The sequence below is a fragment of the Carassius gibelio genome, chromosome A18 (genome assembly GCF_023724105.1).
Source record: "Carassius gibelio isolate Cgi1373 ecotype wild population from Czech Republic chromosome A18, carGib1.2-hapl.c, whole genome shotgun sequence".
In the NCBI taxonomy this organism is placed as follows: Eukaryota; Metazoa; Chordata; class Actinopteri; order Cypriniformes; family Cyprinidae; genus Carassius; species Carassius gibelio.
Genome location: NC_068388.1, coordinates 4,398,872 through 4,418,968, shown reverse-complemented (window position 1 = coordinate 4,418,968; position 20,097 = coordinate 4,398,872). Strand labels below are relative to the sequence as shown.

The window sequence follows — 20,097 nt, the reverse complement described above, 5'->3', positions numbered from 1 at the left end:
GTTCTTTTACTACCCAAATATCACTCCATAATACTGATATTGAATGAATCTCAAAAGACAGTACGACAAACATTCATACATTTGTGCTTAACAATACACTGTTAACAGCCTATTATTGTATCGGTGAACTAGTCAGTCACATTTTGGTCTTCAAATTGAGAGATAACACTGTAACAGTAACACTGTTTTTAGCATGCATACAACCATTCCATGCACTAATTGGAGTATTTGTAGACAAAAAAGCAACAGGATCAACTTCATTTTTTATTAACTCTTTTCATTTGTATTCCTTCAAAAGAACTTAAACCGAACAAGATTCTAGAAAAGTTCAGGATTTTTTCCCCTCGCAAGAAAATCAAGTAAACCCAATCGGTCTTTCGGAGTGCTTGTGAACTGGAATTTCATGTTCCTGTGACGGTGCTGGGATTTGGCAGTGTGCTTCCATTAAAGTGCAGGAGTGCAGTGGCAGCATTCAGGTTTAGGGGTGCAATTAGGAACGCAGCAGGGCGCGAGTGCAGAGTCTATCCCTTTGGCAATCTCACTTTCTCCAAACACCATAGAAGCCTCAAAGTGCTCCTTGATGGCCTGGATTTGCTGGAGCACAGAGTCCCATTCGGAACTGTTAAGGTTATAGTATTCTGAGGGGTCCGCCTCCAAGTTATATAGTAAAGGAGGATCATGATGCAGGAGGGGAAGTGATGAGCAGTTGCTGTCTGGGGTGCCTCGACTGTGATTTGCACCTGAGTTCAAAGGGGGAAAAGACAAAACACAAATAGACAAGGAGGAGAGGTAGGAAGGTGGGGTTTATATAGAGTCCAAGAAATGGTGAACTTACCTTGTGTATAGTAATGTGCCTTGAAATTTTTCCATCTCACTGCAAACACGCCATGCTCCTGACTTGGAGAAGTCGGGTAGTAAAAGATGGTCTGTCTTTCACTCTGAAACAATGACATTTTGGCCCTTTTTGGAGGAGTACACGCAGTTTCAGGTTTATTTGTCACTTAAATATCTTTACAGAGGTAGAGGAAAAAAAAAAAATCATAAAAAGCTAGACAGTAGTACAACAGAGTAGAGCAGGGGCTCAAAAAACTGTTTTTTAAAGCACAGGGTGACAGTAAATAGATAGACATTAAAGATGTGTGTGTTATATATCTCTTTTTAAAAAAATCTGCATATTAGAATGATTTCTGAATGATCCTGTCACTGAAGACTGGAGTAATGATGCTGAAAATTCAGCTTTGATCACAGGAATAAAATTACATTTTAAAATGTATAAATCTCCTGGTCTTAATTTTCTACGCACCTATCGCTTACAGGTGTGCGATGGAGTTCGTTCACATAATGTATAAATAGAAAAATAATATTTCACAATATTAAAATTCTTAAAATAAATGTAGCCTTGGTGAACATAAAACACGATTGTAAAAATCACATTTCAGTAATCTTACTGACCCCAAAGGTGAAAAATAATGAATGTATGAACTAAGCGTTTAAGTAAATATATTTCATCTTTGATCATTTGTTCTCTTACCGGTCTGTGGTTCAACAGGATGTTTGTCATGTCGAACCCGTCCAGTTGAACATCAGGTAATGCAGCTCCAGCCAGTCGGGCGAAGGTGGGCAGAATATCCAAAGAGCTGGCCAGAGCACGGGTCACACCTTTGAATGATGGGAACATATAAATTAAATCGGTTTCATAAAAACATTGTAAATTTCTTGTTGCTGGATTCAGACGCAGGACTGTTCAACTCTTAGCACCTGGTTGGATGGATCCAGGCCAGTATGCGATAGCCGGCTCTCTCATTCCTCCTTCATAAGTGGTGCCTTTACCACATTTCAACAGTCCTGCGTTTCCCCCATGAGACTTCCGCATGAGCTCTGGTCTGCGAACGCACACAAATATAGATGTTAAGGCAAATGGAAAAACGTAAAGCATGGACTAAGGAGAAACACTTACCCGTTGTCACCAGTGAAGAAGATGAGAGTGTTGTTGATCACCCCTCTCTCCTCCAGAGTTTGCAGAATCTTCCCCACAGTGCCATCAAACTCCATCAGAGCGTCACCGAACGGCCCACGAGGAGACTTCCCTGCATAGTCTGCACCTGCATACTGAGGGTAGTGTGTGTGCTGGAGAGACAGACACCAGGCAAAGAGTCATTAAATACATACTCTGAGTGGGTTTATACGAGATCGTAACACTCTGGTCAAAGTACATTTTGGAAATCTTGCAAGAAAGACCTACTAACACTATCGAAACCTTTAGAAAATCAGTGTGATTTCAACTTTTGGTTTTAATTGTGTTTATTTAAATTTAAAATGGAGGGGGGGATAATTATTCTTTATTTTAATTATTCAAATCATTATATTATTAGTCTTAATTATTTAGTTGATTATTATTCAATTCATAATTATTTTCCTGTTCATTCTCAGTGAAGAACTACACTACCCACAATCCTCTGACTCAGAAAAGTCAGTGTTACTAAAGAAATGGGGATTTAACAACTTTAATTTTTGTATATTTTAATATTTTGTAATAAACAAAATTTATGAATAAAATATAATATATGTTTTATATAACATCTATATAATAATAAAAAAAAATATATATATATATAAAAATATAAATATACACACATACACATTATCCAGAATTCTATTCAAACTCCTTTAGAGACATGCAAGCAAATGCATAAAACATTACAAAAATGATTTGCTTAAGATTGTAGTTTTGACTCACATGTGAAGGATAGTACAGGAAGAATGGCTGGTTATTCTGGACAGCATCATTGATGAATTTAGAGGCAAATTCGCTGTATTCCTTCTCAAGCTGCAGGAAGTCTGCAGGCTGCCGCTTGATATTCTCATTACTCAGGAGAGGTACAGTCACAACACCCTGATCACAGAAGCCATAGCACTTCACATCCGGAGGGAAACACACCAGATTCTGACAGGGACCCTTTGATATAGAGAGAGCAACAAATATAATCCAATGAAACTGCATTACAAACATATATTAGAATAATGCTATGGAATTTCCTTTTGGTGAAAACTGAATATTTCAAGCAAACATAATGACCTGGTCGTGTGAGTATGGAATACCGAGATAACGGTCAAAGCCCTGTCGGGTGGGCAGGTAAATGCCATTTGGCCCGACGCCCAGGTGCCATTTGCCCACTATGGCTGTAGCATAACCCTGAGATTTAAGCACCTCTGCAACAGTGGTCTCGTTGAGCGGGAGACCCCCATTTGAGCCTGGATAGAACACACCAGGATAAATCCCGGATCGAGTCTGATAGCGACCCGTTAACAAGGCTGCCCTGGGCCAAAAACAGTATGCAAAAAAGAATGCTGTGCATTAGTATAATAACAACTTGTCAGGATGAGGGTGAATTGTAATCAGGCTGATGTTGCTTCATTCATCATAAGAGAAATGGAAGGTCAAGCTTAACATAATAAGCCATTAAAAAAAAATTAGGTCATAATATTTCTTGCATACAGAAAATAAATATACTGTGCTTAATATACATTTTGAATATTGCATAAAAAGTAGGCCTATTATTAGGATGCTTATGATAGTTTCCAACCAAAGTCAATGAATATTACCCTGTATTCTGGCGCCATCTTCTGTGCAAGACACTAAACGATCAATTATGGATTATGTAAAGTCTGTGATTATATAGTTTACCAATTTGGCAATAAATCAAGGGACAACGTTTTTCTGACAAAAAAATAAAAATAAATAATAATAAATAAAATGAGCAAAAAAATAAATAATCATAAAATATATAAATAAATAAATAATTGCATAAATAGTAGACCTACTAATAATACTAGGGCTGGACTAATGGTGTGTGTGTGTGTGTGTGTGTGTGTGTGTGTGTGTGTGTGTGTGTGTGTGTGTGTGTGTGTGATCATGTGCATCTCGTCGCTCCATTTGAAAGCAGGTGATGGGGATTTAGCGGTAATCACGGAACCGGTTTTACCGACGAGATGCACACTCGATATATCGTCCAGCCGTAAGTAATACAATAAATTACATCTATAAGAGATCTAATCAATTAATAAATCAAGAAAAAAACGGGCCGCCTCAAACTACTACATATAAACTAAAAATAATCTTTTAAAAACAATTTACAATTTCTTAAAAACAAATATTAAAAATGGGAAGCTGGAAGGGGATTCAAAAACTCTCAAAAGCAGGTGTACAAATGAATGCATAAATAAATGAAAGTATACTGTTAATAGGCTGGATAACAGGTGGATTTGGTGTTACCTTTCTCTAGAAACATTTGGTTTTACCTGGAGGGGCTGCACACGGGGCTCGTGACATAGAAGTCGGTAAACCGCAGTCCGCCGGCTGCCAGTCGGTCTAAATTCGGGGTGAGGGAGCTCGGGTGTCCGAAACACCCCAGATCACCGTAACCCAAGTCATCGGCGAACAGCAGCACAAAGTTCGGCAGCGATGCGCGAGCACACCGAGCTGCGATCAGTGCAAACAACACGATTACTCTCATTAAATCCATAGTCTGACACGTATATCACAAAATCTCTACTATTTTGGAAAACGTTATTGAAAGTTCCTGCTCAGTTCATTTCTGCCAGACTCCGAGGCGCAGATGGCGTGACTCTGCAGCCATTCACATCCCGCAAAAATAAAAGTCTTCTTCTTCTTGAAGGCTGGTGGCATAGGCCTACAACTTCAAGCCATCTGTTGGTTAGGAGTGTGGGCCAAGTTCGCTAATTCCTTTTCCTGATCCCCCTAACACCTATATTATTTTATCTAGATCAGTCATTTTCAAATAAAGCATTACAAAATTAATACATTCCTCATATGAGTTCCTCTGCAATATGTTTATTAAGTCAAACTTCATCTTAATTATTTTCAGATTACAAAGCAACATTCTTCTTTCACTGTACAATGTGTTCCAATGTTTCCTCTTCATCACAATGGTCACATTTTCCTGTCTGGTGTTGCCTTAATTTATTCAAGGTACTATTAAACGCAGTAAGTCCAAATCTAAGTCTAGATGTATCATTGATTCTTCCTTTCTGTTTCTCCTTGTCATTCTACCTTTACCGTATACATTTCTTTGGATTTAATAAAACCATCTCTTTGTTCTTTCTTCCTCCCATTGTTTCTGCCATCTCATTTTCACAAGTTTGAATAATTGTTGCATGTGAATTATAATATTTTCTTTTTCTTTTTACATACTCCTTTCTTTATTTGAGCAACAACATTCTTCAAAACATCTCAGTTTGAGTTCCACTGAAAAGAACTTCGTCAGCATCAGCATGGTGATGAGTAGGCCTAAATATTTATATTATTATTATCCATATTTGTGCGAGCTATGCCTCAGTTTAATGAGGGAAGAAATTGTATACCGTATTTTTCGGACTATAAGTCGCACCTGAATATAAGTCGCATCAGTCCGAAAATACAACATGAAGAGGACAAAAACAAATATAACTCGCACTGGACTATAAGTCGCATTTATTTAGAACCAATAACCAAGAGAAAACATTACCGTCTACAGCCGCGAGAGGGCGCTCTATGTCTTCAGTGTAGACTACAGGAGCACTGAGCAGCATAGAGCGCCCTCTCGCGGCTGTAATGTTTTCTCTTGGTTCATTTCTCTCGGTTCATGTCAAATTAATTTTGATAAATAAGTCACATCTGACTATAAGTCGCAGGACCAGCCAAACTATGAAAAAAGTGCGACTTATAGCCTGGAAAATATTGTATTTAAAAATCAGTAACAAAAACTAATAATAACACAAATATTTGGGCATTCATACAAATATAACCCTTACCATTGAAAAATCAAGCGTTTATCAAACCACTGTATTTTTTGAGAAATACAGTGGGTCCAAAAATGTTAGACCCTAGCCTATAGTAAAATACCTTTATTTTGCATTCTTTATACAAATTGTGTTATTATGATTATATCATCAATATTATAAGAACAATTTTAGTGAAAAATCTAATTAATATTTAATAATGATTTCAGTATTTGTTAGCATTTAATTAGGCCATAATCACCTTTTGCTTTAATAAAAGCAGCACTCAAAATTATATGAAGGAAATATATGGTAATAATGTTTCTAAGAGCGTGGAGTTGACGATCTTAAAGTCTATGGTCACAGTGTTTTTAACACCGTTAATTCATTCATTAATTGATGTCAGTTAAGTTTTTTTGTATAAATGTTGTGTTTGACCAGCCAATGGCAGGTGATCAGTCTGAAATAATCTTTGTGGTTTTGGGGTATCTGCAGTCTTTTGTGGAAGTGACTGTCAACAGGGGTTGCTCCTGCTTTGTGTTGATGCACATGGGACTCATAAACTGTATTTTGAGAGCAAATGTGCAATCTCATTAGAAATGGCCATCTGTTTGCAGTTCAGCTCTCTACCACTGTATGTCACTGTTGCATAAGCTCACTGTAGTCTGAGCACACTGGAGCTGCAGACTGATGGCTTCGATCATTATTAATATCTCATTAGAGGCAGTTAAAGCAGGGCTGCAGTGTCCGGCCACCGTCCTTTACATCACCCTGTGCCTGCTTTGCTTGTGATACAACGTGACAATCAGCCAATTAAAGCAATGGGGGATAAAATGGCTTGCTCCACTAGCTGGAGGAGGTGAACGTCAGTACAGATTTTCAGGGAGAGAAGGAAATCTAACATGCTCTGCATTTGAATTGCACTGTCTTCACAGTTCACTCATACAGAAGTGAGAGATGGGAGGTGAGACGACACACTTACCTGAAGAAGATTTCAGTGCAGGAGTAAGAAATATTACAAAATCAATATGCTTGAATTAAGAAATGCCAATATATATATATTTGTCAGACTTGAGGAATTAATTAACATAATGGTCTCTGTTCAAAGCATTTCATGAATACTAAGATTTATTATGCATGAACCCTCACTCTTTTGAGAACACTAGATCAGTGTTTCTCAAGGGGCCGGGGTCCACTACAGACTCTCTGTTAATTTCCAAAGGGGCTGTAGGATGATTTAAAAGTATTAAAATTGATACATTATTATCAATATATTAATCAAATTCAAATTGATCTCTAATAATATGAAATTAACATGATAAAAACACAACATCTTTCTTATTTCCATTTAATATCCATTGATTTTATTGAAGAACACACAGTTAGCCTACCTAACTTCTAGGGTCACAGTCATGATTCATGATTAATTCATTAAATGTATCAATGTTTTTGAATATTGTGTTGGACAACAGAGGGATTTCAAGTGGAAAATGTTGAAAACCACTGCACTTAATGGTTCAATTAAAACTAAATCAACTAATAAATCACCCTTCATTGCCAACCTTTAGACTTACTGAGGAGAGTTCTACTGTTGCTTTTCAGTATTAAGATGTCTTTTGGTTGTTGCAGAGATCCTTGGGCCTTGGATTTAAATTGGAGGAACCTGAGAAATAGAGACCAGAAAATCATTACCATCTACCACTGTGAAGGTTTTAGCAACATGATTGTGTACCATTGCAATTCCTGAATCTAAGTAGCAGACAGGATGCAGAATTGAAATTTGATTTAGACTGTAAGGACATATTCAAAGAAACTTATATGCCTTTTTAGCAAGAAAGGAAAAGTTAGTCAAAATCTAATAACTACACTGAAACTACAAATAAAAAATATATATATTTTTAAGATATAGAAAGTCTATTTCAAGATGCACCAAATCTGCATTTTTTTGAACAAAAATACAGTAAAAGCAGTAATATTGTGAAATATTATTATAAATTAGAATATATATTTTCTATTTGAATTTATCTTAAAATGTAATTTATTCCTGTGATGCAAAGCTGAATTTTAGTGTCATTACTCCAGTCTTCTGTGTCACATATTCCTTCAGAAATCATTCGAATATGGTGATCTGCTGCTCAAGAAATATTTCTTATTAGCACAGCCTGCTTAATATATTTTTGAGAAAACCATGATAAATTTTTTTCTTATTCTGTGATGAACAGAAAGCTCAGAAGGACAGCATTTATTTGACACACTTGTGTGATTTGCGTTCCTGCATTAAATGTGAGGGGAGTGTTATGTGACCCTCCACTCCTGCTCATAGTGCTCAGGGATCTGCGCATTGATAAATCGTTTTGATTCACCATTCACTTTCACATGCCCATTCAGAGATGACCTACATTCAGTTTGGCGCGAGTGTGTTTGGTATTAGAGTAATGAATGCAGGTGGAGAGAAAACGAGAAACCGTGAGATGCTCTAAAATGTCTCCCTTTTGCCCTCTGCTGAAATATTCTCTCTCTTTCTCTTTTGCATGCCTGTTTGCTTCCATCCCAAGCTGTTTTATTATTTTTTATTTATCATCTCCAGAAAAGACAATTATCTTTGCCCCAGTGACTGGCGGCCATGTTAGATGACTTTAACTGAGTCTGGCTGGGTTCCCGCTGGCGGAGGAAGAGCAGGCCCTTACATTACGCCTGCATCGCCACCGATACATTTGGCATGCCGCATTGATTTTCAGGGCATTAAATCCTGGCCCGCAGTGTACAGTCAGCTTGGATACCTGAGGAAAAGGATACTATCTCATCATCTCACCGTATTACGTAGCCAAACCTCAGCCACTTGACTACTTTCCTTCCAGGTCATCTTTTGATCTCTGATTCCGTGTTAATGAGTTCGTTAAGTAATTGTGAATAGAGAAAACCTGACCTTTTAGATTTGCTTTAAGTACTTAAATATGCCATTCCAAAGGAAGTCTTCATATTTCACCAATGCAGGAAGTGAAGGTTTTATAAAGATCAAAGATCAGCTGATGATAATTTTCTGTAATAAGTCCATGTCTGGTACTTCAGCAGCCATTTGTATTGTGTGTGAGTGATTTAAACATGCTTTAGAGAGTATCCTGCAGACAGATGCTCATTAGACTCGCAGAGCCAGGCTTTGACTATCAGCATAATGTCTGGTGCACTTTGCAGATTTAGTCTGGCCAAGAAGTGCCCACTTAAGAATCTGACTTGCATGTAAATTGATCAACCAGTTTGTTTTTATTTATTTATACGTAACTTATGAGCAGGTAAATTTGAAATTGATGATGAATGGTAATGTAAATAGGACGGTAGTGTCTGCAAGTGATTGATTTATGGACAACCTTTATTTATTTAAAAAAATAAAAATTAATTAACCTTAAATACACTAGGCAAGTCACTTAAGAAAAAGTTATAATTTTCAACAACAGTCAGACATTGTGTGGTAAAATAGTGGAAATTACGTTTTCCATCTTAAATGTTTATTTTTTTTCCATTTATAAATGTAAATATCTTATACATTTTTCTTTTTTCTTCCACACAGACATATAGACAGATAGATAGATTATATATATATATATATATATATATATATATTTTTTAATATATATATATAAATATATGTATATATATATATATATATATATATATATATATATTACACATACACACACACACACACATTCCATCTATAACTGTGTATTTGTACATTTTAAAATATATTTTAATTACTTTTTAAAATACAACGCTTAAAAACAGTATTGAAAACAAGTAAAAATTTATATTAAAAGCTTAAAATATTTCAAATAGATTTTGACAATTTTTGTCAAGACCCCCGTTTCTTTTTGTTGTGCTCCATTTAGGTGCTTTTGAACATGCAATATTTTAAATGCATCACATCAGAGAGAGATGTACCAGAAACTGGCCTAAAATTGTACTGAGATTCTGATTGATTACTTGGCTTGTCAATCATTCAACCACCTACAGGTCAATTTTGAAAACATAGTATTCAGACCCAGCCAATCAGCATCAAACTCTCAGTTTTACATCACCCATAGTGTTATTGTGTGCACAGTGCATCAGACTTCTGTGGGCGAGTTGTGCTGTCTGAGACTGACTCTGGATGCTCATTAGTGACTTAAGGGAGTTTTAATGCTTTGTTTCAGTTCTCTGGGCTTCATTTTTCTTTTAGTTCTGTGTCTGTCTTAGATACGTTGTTTAATCTCTCAGAGCTGAGCAGAGTTATAGATGGCATATTCTGTAATTGTATGTCTATTAGTGGAGCTAAAGCAGAAGCACTCAAAGACGTAAATCCTGAAACAAAATCTGTTGTGTAACCTAAACTAAGACAGTGATCTATGTTTATTATGCACAAATTACAGTCTTTATGATGTTGGAAGCGGGAGCCCATTTAGAGAAAAATGCAACTCTAGCATAAAAAATAATTACTCTGGACAACCATTTATCTGGACCTTATATATAATTTTGTTATTATTTATGTATTTAGCAGATAATCCAAAAGATAGAGAAATATCATTTTAACAGAGGTTGTCTGTTTTGAAATGTTTGCTACCACTTTTTTATTGCTTATTTTATTGCTTATTGTTACCGCATTCTTCAGGTTAAGACTTTGTTGTAAACTATTACTTTTCAAAGTACTCTGACTTCATAGTTTTGCCTGGCAAATGATAAAATCAGCAAAAAGTCTGTAGCACTACATAATTATTAGTGAATAATGATTTACATTTTGCCTGTTCCTTGCATATTATGCTTTCAGTAGACTTTGAATATAGTGCATTAGTAGGGTCTACTTTTTTTGGTGCCTTTTACTGTTTTTTTTTTTTTAATAATTAAGGTCATATGGAAAAGAGCAGTGTAAGCCTTCTTTCTCCTTTTTTTGTTCCACTGAAGAATTAACAGGTTTGGAATGACATGAGGTGCGTAAACAACAAAAGTACTGCGATTTTGGGGTGGACTATCCCTATTTCTTCTTAGAGGTAACCTGTACTGCAAGTGAAACAAGGACTTTTGGTGTATAGATCTTTTCAGCATTAAAGCACTAATGAAGTCCGTCTTTCATGAGACAAATAGATGAAGAGCCATTAATATGCTTTACGTGTTTACTGATGTATGCGAAGGGCCTGAGTTTGCCTTTAAATAAGAACTTTATATTCAGTGTGTGGCAGAGTCTGAGAGAGAGAGAGAGAGATACAGAGAGTGAATATCTGCAGGGCTTCAGTCACACTGAGAGGAGTGCTGAAGAGTCTGGTCCATCTTTATCAGTCTCAATCAATCAATGTTGCCAAATGCATTGGACACTGGCCAAACTGAAACGCAATATGTCATAAGTATAAGTATATATTGTGACATTGTAAATCAATCGATCACCAAACACCATTTATCAAAAGACCTGCATTCTGCTCAACTAATTATCAATGAATAATTGAACAAATATGACGAGAGAAAGAGAGGAGGGATCTTAATCTTAACCTCTCTCTGACTCTCTCTCCTTGTCTGTTGTTGGACAGCAGATAAAGCTGTTGAATAATTCAGGGCGTATTGAGTGCCTCCTTTTGGCTGTTAGCTGCTCTTTGGCATGCGGAGAGAACAAGTGCTTGGCACTCTGGAGGGAGAGAGATACAATCCTGCTGTAATATTATGAGTGTATTGTTTTACAGGGGAAAATGTGACCTAAATGTTGAAAACGAGGAGCAAACAAGGTGGTTTGAGGGTGAAAATAAATTGATGTGCTGTATCAGAGAGATCTAGAAAGCAAAAGTTTTGCAATCAACCAGCTTGATATAACAGTTTGTCAATAAATCCAGTTTGCAATGTGCTGTTTTAAACTGTAATATTATTTCTACAATATTATTGTTTTTACTGTATTTGTAACACATAAAAACAGGCTTGGTATATGCATAGAAGACTTGTTTAAAAAACGAACAGACATTTGTATTTGCTGATTTTATGTATTCAGCCCTTGTATGTATTTTAGATGCCACATTAAATTTTTTTGAGAGGAATAAGCACAAGGCTGTAATAGAGATCTCCACAGTCCGTCCAATGGGTTGTACAGTCTTAACAGTCTCAAGTCATGACTAAATTTCACAAAATATTTTTCTGGAGCTTCGTGGTATACCAGAAATTGTTTTGTAAAGATGTGTGTTCACTATTGTATCAGCACAAATATCAAAAGCAATGAAGAAAGACAAAAATACAACCCATTGAACAAACTGTATCTCTCTGTCCTTCACAGACTCATTTTCATTCATGAAAAAAAATTATATGCCTTCTACCCTGACTTGAATGCAGAGGATTTTCTGTTTGTCTGTAACACTGAAATAAACTCTGATCCACTATTCCAGTGCAAACATAGTCCACTTCCATGATGATGCTGGTGGTGATTTAAATGTTCAGATTGCTATCTTTCCCAAATGCATCTTGGGCACTTGGCCTTTTCACGAATCACGATCAATAAAAATGACATTAGCAAGTCTAAGCACACCCTTTTATAGCAGCATTAACAGAGCGCTATTAACTTCAGGTACACCTCATCAGACTCTAGTTACCACACCTCTCTTCTTAATCAATGACTGCAGGATCATGGGTGGAAACAGGAGGCCTAGATGATAAAATGAAGGTGAAATTACTAAATCTCAGCGGAATAACCTCTAAATCTTACTGAAATTGTCCACCGTTTTACAGCAATATTTCCAATTTGATTTGGCGATTCATTCGATACAAAAAGTGCCATTATAGTCCCTCATTTTGTGCCAGTCAAAATCAATTTTAACTGCACATTACGGCTTAAAATTAGTCTTGTAGTATCCAATGATACATCAAATACGTGATATTTAAAGCTGATGGGGAGACACACTCTGAAAGGTGTGCATTAAACAGAACACACACCTGGAGTGACAAGCTGGCCGACAGCAACACTGCTGTGTATCAAATCAAACACATGCTAATATTCTCACGTCCGTCAGACTGACACATGATTTGGGTGGTTTTATTGTTCCACAATGTTTGAGTCTGTTACGTGAACAAGCAAACAGTGTTCGCTTCGATATCGGAGTGATGCTTGGGGTGACCCAGAAATGACGAAATGTCAGTATGCGATTTTGGAAGGAAATAAAGAAACGCTATGAGCAAGACTTGGCACACTGACACAGCAGTGATAAAATGTCAGAGTCGAGAGCGCGAGAGAGAGAAGAAATCTCTGGACAGGTTCTGCAGCATGTTATGATGGGGGTGAAGAATAGTAGAGGCAATATTTTTCAGGGCCAGGTGACAAAAACGACAGCTCTGACCTTTAAATGATGTTAATATGAAGACTTTGACAGAAAGCAGCACTGAACATACTAATGTAGGGAATACCTATCACACAGATGGGGAACTTATTTAAATAAATGTCTTTAAATATTAGCCATTAGCTTGTTTCAGTTACACTTGGGCTTCATCTGATATTGCGGTTTGTACGGTTGCATATGACTCCTGCAGACATGGGAAATAAAGTCATAACTGATTAATAAAAAGCAGACAGATTTCAAGGTCAGTGTGTGTTATTATTGTAGTACTTTAACGGGTAACCCCCAAGGCTCTGTACTTGGGCCAGGTTTATTAAGTGCTTTTTGCTGAGCAGTAGGTCTGCACTTTGACAGAACGTTTTATTTTGTGTCCTTATGGGCACAGATATTTATAGTATTTTTATTTATAGTATGTTTGCTTATTATTATTATTATTATTATTATTATTATATTTGCTACAGACTGGATGATTCCTAATCATGTTGCTTGTTAAAAAGTGTGCTAGTACCAAGCAATCTGACACTAAAACAGGTGAAAACTCCCATGAGGGGATCATGGGAAATGTACAGTACTTTACACTGGAGAGATGGCTGATGGAAATTCAGCTTTGCATCACAGAAATAAATAATATTTAAAAAGATATTCAAATAGAAACCATTATTTTTTATTGCAATGACATTTTGCAAGATTACTATATTTTCTGTATTTTTTTAATCAAATAAATGCAGCCTTGATGAGCATGAGACTGCTTTAAAAAAACATTACAAGTCTTACTGATTTCAAACAATTGAACGGCAGTGTGTGTGTATGTATGTATGTATGTATGTATATATATATATATATATATATATATATATATATATATATATATATATATATATATATATATATATCAAATATGCATTTTTGTCCAGGAAAACTGTACAGAAAGTAAAGTAAGAGGAATATTTTACATTAAAATAGATATAGATATATGATAGATATATGATAAATAGATATATGACATTTGAGACAAACAAAAATATGACTTTTCTAAAATACCTTATATTAATAATAGTAAAATTAACCACCATCATTCTAGTTTTTATGTTACTGAAAATTGGTGTAGAATTATTTTTTATTTGAGGTTTATATATATATATACATACATACATACATACATACATACATACATATATATATATATATATATATATATATATATATATATATATATATATATATATATATATATGCATAGATACACTTGTACTGTATCTTACTACATTTTACAGTTGGACAAAAGGTTGATCACAAAATAACCTAAAAATAATCACATAAAAAATACTTTTTATGCTTTGATAAATGTGTTCAGATTAGATGTTCTAATGGATAAAAATAGTAACTGCAAAATTATCATGCATGATAAATCTATGCTAATTTGCATTGTTACTAATGATAACCAATGCAGACGTGCTAGCAAAAGCGAGTGCAATCTAAACAGAAAAGATCAGACAACATGTAACAAAAACCAGTAAGAAATGACCACTGAGAAATAACCCAGAAAGCTGGAAAGCTGCCCTGTTTACTGTTTACAACACCTTATCGTCATAGCAGCTAGTTTTGCACTGCACCACTCTGGTTTTCCTCAGAGAATGTCAAAATCTAGTCATGTATGTGCATTGCAGTGTTGATTTTGTTACATTGGGGGATACTTGGTCTGTGTGTGTGTGTGTGTGTGTGTGTGTGAGAGAGAGAGAGAGAGAGAGAGAGAGAGAGAGAGAGAGAGAGAGAGAGAGAGAGAGAGAGAGAGACATTGAGGAGTTTTCTATGTTGTTATCACAGTTTAGTCTAGCTTGACTCATGTTTCTCAGTTAGGGGTGTGTGTCCAAGGGAAAAGACCAATCTGTCTAGATCTGTCCTTTGAGGCTTACACATACACACATTCTCTCCGTCACTCCCACCTTCACTAACACGAGAGGGTGTGGTGTTCGGTATAAAAACTGAACTTCCTGTCGGCAATCCCCGCATGGCATCGTAACAGATGGGTTTACATCACCAAACCCAATCTTACTCACAGAGAACATCAGGAAATGCTTCCCTCCAACACGACAGCAGAAAACGCTTATTTTTTTAAGGCAAAGTTTGATAAGCCCAGAACTCTTTCTGTCTCTCTCTCTGACACTCACTGCTTCTCTGAGGAATAGAAGGGACAGACTTTATCACCAACAGATTAAATATACTCAAGAGAAGGGAGACATCCAGCCTGGAACCTCGAGTATTGGTGAGTTCAATGTACAAGGTCTGTTTTGCTTAAAGTTAGGGTTGGCCGATGTCCTCAGAGACTCTGGTAAGTGTTATCACACAGGTCTTTTCAGCAGTGCTGAGATGAGCACCAAACCATAAAGTGATGCTACATGACTGGATTCTGTTCGTGTTCATAATGCTGAACCAATATTAATGACCCAAGTGAATGTGCTTTCTTTAGGCTTGAGTACATTACTCAATGTTTTTTTTTTTTCTCGAGTGGCCACCAACAGATAGTAATTTTGTTCATTCATTATGCATCATTCTGTTATTTAAATATAATTGAGTACTGTCATTTTGGAGTATTTTGTTGCTGAACATTTAAAAATCCTCTCAAAAACAACTTTAGATTCCTAACGGCTTAAATTCCAAAGTGGTTTTAACTGGTTTTAAATGGGCAATGATGGCAAAATCTGGTTAAGTAAAGTTTTTTTTAAAATGTTTTTGAAAGAAGCTTGTGTTTTGATCAAACAGTATTATCTTGGAGGGTTAGAGCACTTCAAAGTTTAGATTCAACCCTAATTAAACACACCTGATCCTACTAATCAAATCCTTCAGGCTTATTTGAAAACTATATGCTATGTGTGTTGGAGCAGGGTTGAGTATGACACCCCTGATTTAAAATAACTTTTTTCTATTTGAATATATTTTGTATTCTGTAATTTGTTCCTGTGCTGCAAAGCTGAATTTTCAGCATCATTGCTCAAGTTTTCAGTGTCCTACATGATCCTTCAGAAATAATTATAATATGCTGATTTTCTGCTCAAGATAAATGTCTTATTATCAATGTTGAAAACAGTCCCCATAATATAAAGCAACACAACTGTGACATATTTCTTTTAGGATTCTTAGATCAATAGAAACTTCAGAAGAACAGCAATTATTTTTTAAGTAATTTAGATTTTTAATTATAGTGTACTGGCACCTTATTAATTTGGCAGACTTTTTAACTATGGTAACTTGCATTTTACATTTGTCAAGTAGATGTTTTTTTTTCTTCTATGGTAATCATAATGTAGTGTTGGTTAAATAAGCTGTTTATTGTTGCAAGTAGCCCAGCTTGACTTATGGGCCAACAGACCAACCAGATCAAGTTGTGTGTGATGCGTTTAACCCTCTGGGGTCTGAGGGGGTTTTGGGGGTCTAGAGAAGTTTTGACATGCCCTGACATTTGTGCTTTTTCCAGTATCTTAAAAACATATTAATTTCTAAAGTACTTAATTTACACTGTATTCAGCATAAACTACAATAATATGTGAGCAGCATAAATGTTTGTGTTTATGAAAAAAAAACAATCATGCATGATTAGTGAAAGAGTTAAATTGCATGATCAAAAATGGCATTAGTTCTCAATCACAGTCTGTAGCTCTTGACAATCTGTCAACAGGCCTCATGAATACATAAAGTCATTTAACACAGGAACCACTTTGGCAAGTTACTTGAGTTTATTGAACACAATTTACCTTGTAGTAAGGTTCCTTATAGGGGTTCTTGCTCCCAGAATAATTGCAAATACAAGAGCTTTAACATTAACCCCCGGAACCATCAGCTTAGAAATACAATACATGACAATAAAGACTGTTAGTAATGTCTTTAAAGGAAACAGTAATAATCATGTAGATGTGGCAGTGGGACGTCTATCCTGTAGCCTGGTTATGAAGATGAGTGTCTCTCAGCAGTGAGGTCTATGCCAGCTAAGATTTGAAAGCCTTAGTGATCTGAAACAAAGAAGGAGACGACAACCAGAAGGTGCACAGTAATATGCTCATGCTTATAATGGAGAGGGAGGGAGGGTTGCGAGCTGTTGAGCATACTTACAGAGCAGTGGTGCCATGTATTTATGTCCCGTGTCTAATAGGAAAATGGTAGTGATTGGAGCGATTTGACAGCTGACCACATCAACTGGTTACAGCCTATGCTTCCGTGGCCTGACTGAACTAACGGTGTGCTCGATTAGTAAAACAGCAGAAACTTGCCTGGACTGTGTAGTTGTTTTTGCTGATGATTAGTATGATTTCTTAAAAGCCTCTGAAACCAAACTAATTAAGCAATGCATCTTGGGGATTTAAGATTTTTATAACCTGAGTAAAACATATTTAATAGAGTCAAACAGTATTTCATGAATTTAACTGTACCTGAAATTCAGCATTTATGAATTCTGTTGTTCTTTTTACGCCAGTAGTATTTCACGCAGCTATGCTTCAGGCTCTTACTGATATTATTTGTTATGAGAGAGTGACCTGATTTTTCCCACAGTGATATGAGTGCTGCATTTCCTCAAATTGTGGCATAGATCCATTAGTCTCATCTCTGGCTGTAATTGGTTGGTGCTGGCACTGAGAGCAGGGTTATGCAACAAAGCCCAACAGCACACTCTGTTAATGTTTAAAGAGTCATTTGGGTGGCAAGAGCAATTTAATCTAACTTCAGTTGCAGCTTAGCTTGGATCATTTTCTGGATCTGATTCTGGTATGCAGCGGTGCTGGGATTAATGTGTGTGTGTCTATAAGAGACTCCATCTTTTTATCCAGGTGTATATGTGTAAGTGTGATTGGGCTCGAATCACTCAGGATCAAGTGCGCTAATTTAGTGTACTTCTCTTTGGTTCCAAATAAATATAATTACAGTGATTGCAAAGCCAAACTATGGCTGCATGATTAATTAAAATAAAACTGAAATGGTGATATGATTTACTGCGATTATGCAGTCTCAAAGGCTGTGATTTTAATGAAATAAATATATGCTCTGCCTGTATCTTTTACATACAAGCAGCTCATGATCTGGTGTTTTCAAATCAAAAACAAAATGGTAGTATTGCAGTCTTACAGTTGTATTTTTAAAAAAAATTTTTTTTTTTTGTTATTCAATTGAATATTAAAAAGGTAATATTTAACATTTTTATAAAATTCAGTAATTTAACATTTGAAAATTGAGAAATTAAGATAATATTAAGTATAGCAATTTTATTTGTACTGTATATTAAATGTAATATTATTGTTTTCTTCACCACCCCTTTCATGTTATGGACATAATAATAATAATAATAATAAATATAGCTGCAAGCAGCGATGGCGGGCTCAAGCCACCAATGCCATCGCCACCCCGGTGGCATCAGGTAAACTGTGCCCAGTGGGCACATGCATTCACAATATCCCTCTGGCAGTGAGGTTTTAAAGGATATGGCAGTTAAAGGGTTAATCCGAATCATCAAGACTTTAAAATCACATTCACAGAACAATATATATAACTTTAGTGACACTTTACAATAATATTTCATTTCTAAACATTATGTTAACATGAACAATATTTATATAGCATTCATTCATGTCAGTTAATATTCCAAACTTAAACATTAAAACATTGTTTTATTGTGATTTTTTTCCAAGCACATTTTACCAATTCCAAACCATATCAATCTTAATAACTAATATTATTTTTTATTTAATCATTTATGAGTGCTATACAATAGTCCAGGAAAGCTGGAAGAGAAAAACTCCTTATTTTCATGTGTGCAGAATTATTGGGAATGTTTTTTTTTACAGATGAAATGCGCTAAAAAAAGAGTTTTAACTCTGTAAAGCCTGTGAGAAATATCAAACACAAATGCAATACAGAAATTGATAAGTTAAGACTTGGCCATTGTACAAAAAATGCTGACTGGGTCATGAGGTCAGAAAAGAAGAAGAAAAAAACAGGTCAAGAAGAACTGACAAAAAGAATTGCAAAATAATTAGGAATTAATGTGAAGATTAATTTTTAGTCAATTCTGCAAGACAGGAGGTGGAATAAAAAAGAGCTCCTAAATCTTAATCCCGGATTCTGGAAGATATATTCCTCAAACCATCGGACAAGAGGAGGTGGTGCTGGTCCTTCACGAGTCACTCTAATCTGTTCATAAAGCCTATATATAAAGTCTTAATATATAGTATTTCACAATACTTCATGGTATTCTAATTAAATCATTTTTTTGAATCTTAGATCTCTCAGAACCTGACACAGAGTAATTCTGAGACTCCAGGAAAGTGGCAGTTCTGTAAAATGTTGGCACTGGAGACTAAATGCTCCCTGATAGTTTCACACCTAATTCACTTAACACACACACACACACACAAACACACACACACACACACACACACACACATTACCCACAGTGACAGAGGGACAGAGTTACATCAGATGTTTGATAGTTTTTTAATTTTCTATCATCCATATAGTGTTGTATAGTCATGAAACTATGCATATTTCCTCAGAATGACTTGTCTTCTATGTGTACATTTTTTTGAAGTGTTTAGAAGCTGCACTTTAAAAAAAATAAAAAGACATTTACTGGTTACTTTTTTACTGTTATTTCAATAAATCACCACGACAAAACCATTCAAGCTATCCAAAATTCATTCGCACCTGTTCTGTAAGATAAATTCTTTAAACAGTGGTAAAAGAGGATGTGGGGCTGAACCTTCAAGAGTCACTCAAAACTTATCTGTCCATAAAGCCTATAAAGAATTATTTCTTAATATACAGTTCACAATACTTCAGCTTGTTATTCTAATTAAGTGAGGGTCATTTTATCACTAAATACATAAAATTCATATTATTTTTCTTTGAAAGATTTCTATAAATGATTTAAATTATACTCGTTTCTACAATAATTATTTAAAAGTAATCCTATAGCTCCCTCTGGTGGCCATTATTGGTACTAAGAATT

At 35.6% G+C, this 20,097-nt stretch overlaps 1 protein-coding gene across 1 annotated transcript; it reads right to left on the bottom strand.

Annotated features, from left to right (window-relative positions):
• Positions 1-251: 251 nt before the first annotated feature.
• LOC127934008 (arylsulfatase A-like) lies at positions 252-4,720 on the bottom strand. Its single transcript, XM_052531170.1, has 8 exons — positions 4,300-4,720; positions 3,077-3,317; positions 2,738-2,956; positions 1,958-2,127; positions 1,759-1,883; positions 1,532-1,659; positions 836-938; positions 252-740 (listed from the first exon to the last, which is right to left on the bottom strand). Exons 1-8 carry the CDS (start codon positions 4,521-4,523, stop codon positions 445-447), a joined length of 1,506 nt encoding a protein of 501 aa, XP_052387130.1. The 5' UTR covers positions 4,524-4,720; the 3' UTR covers positions 252-444.
• Positions 4,721-20,097: the final 15,377 nt, after the last annotated feature.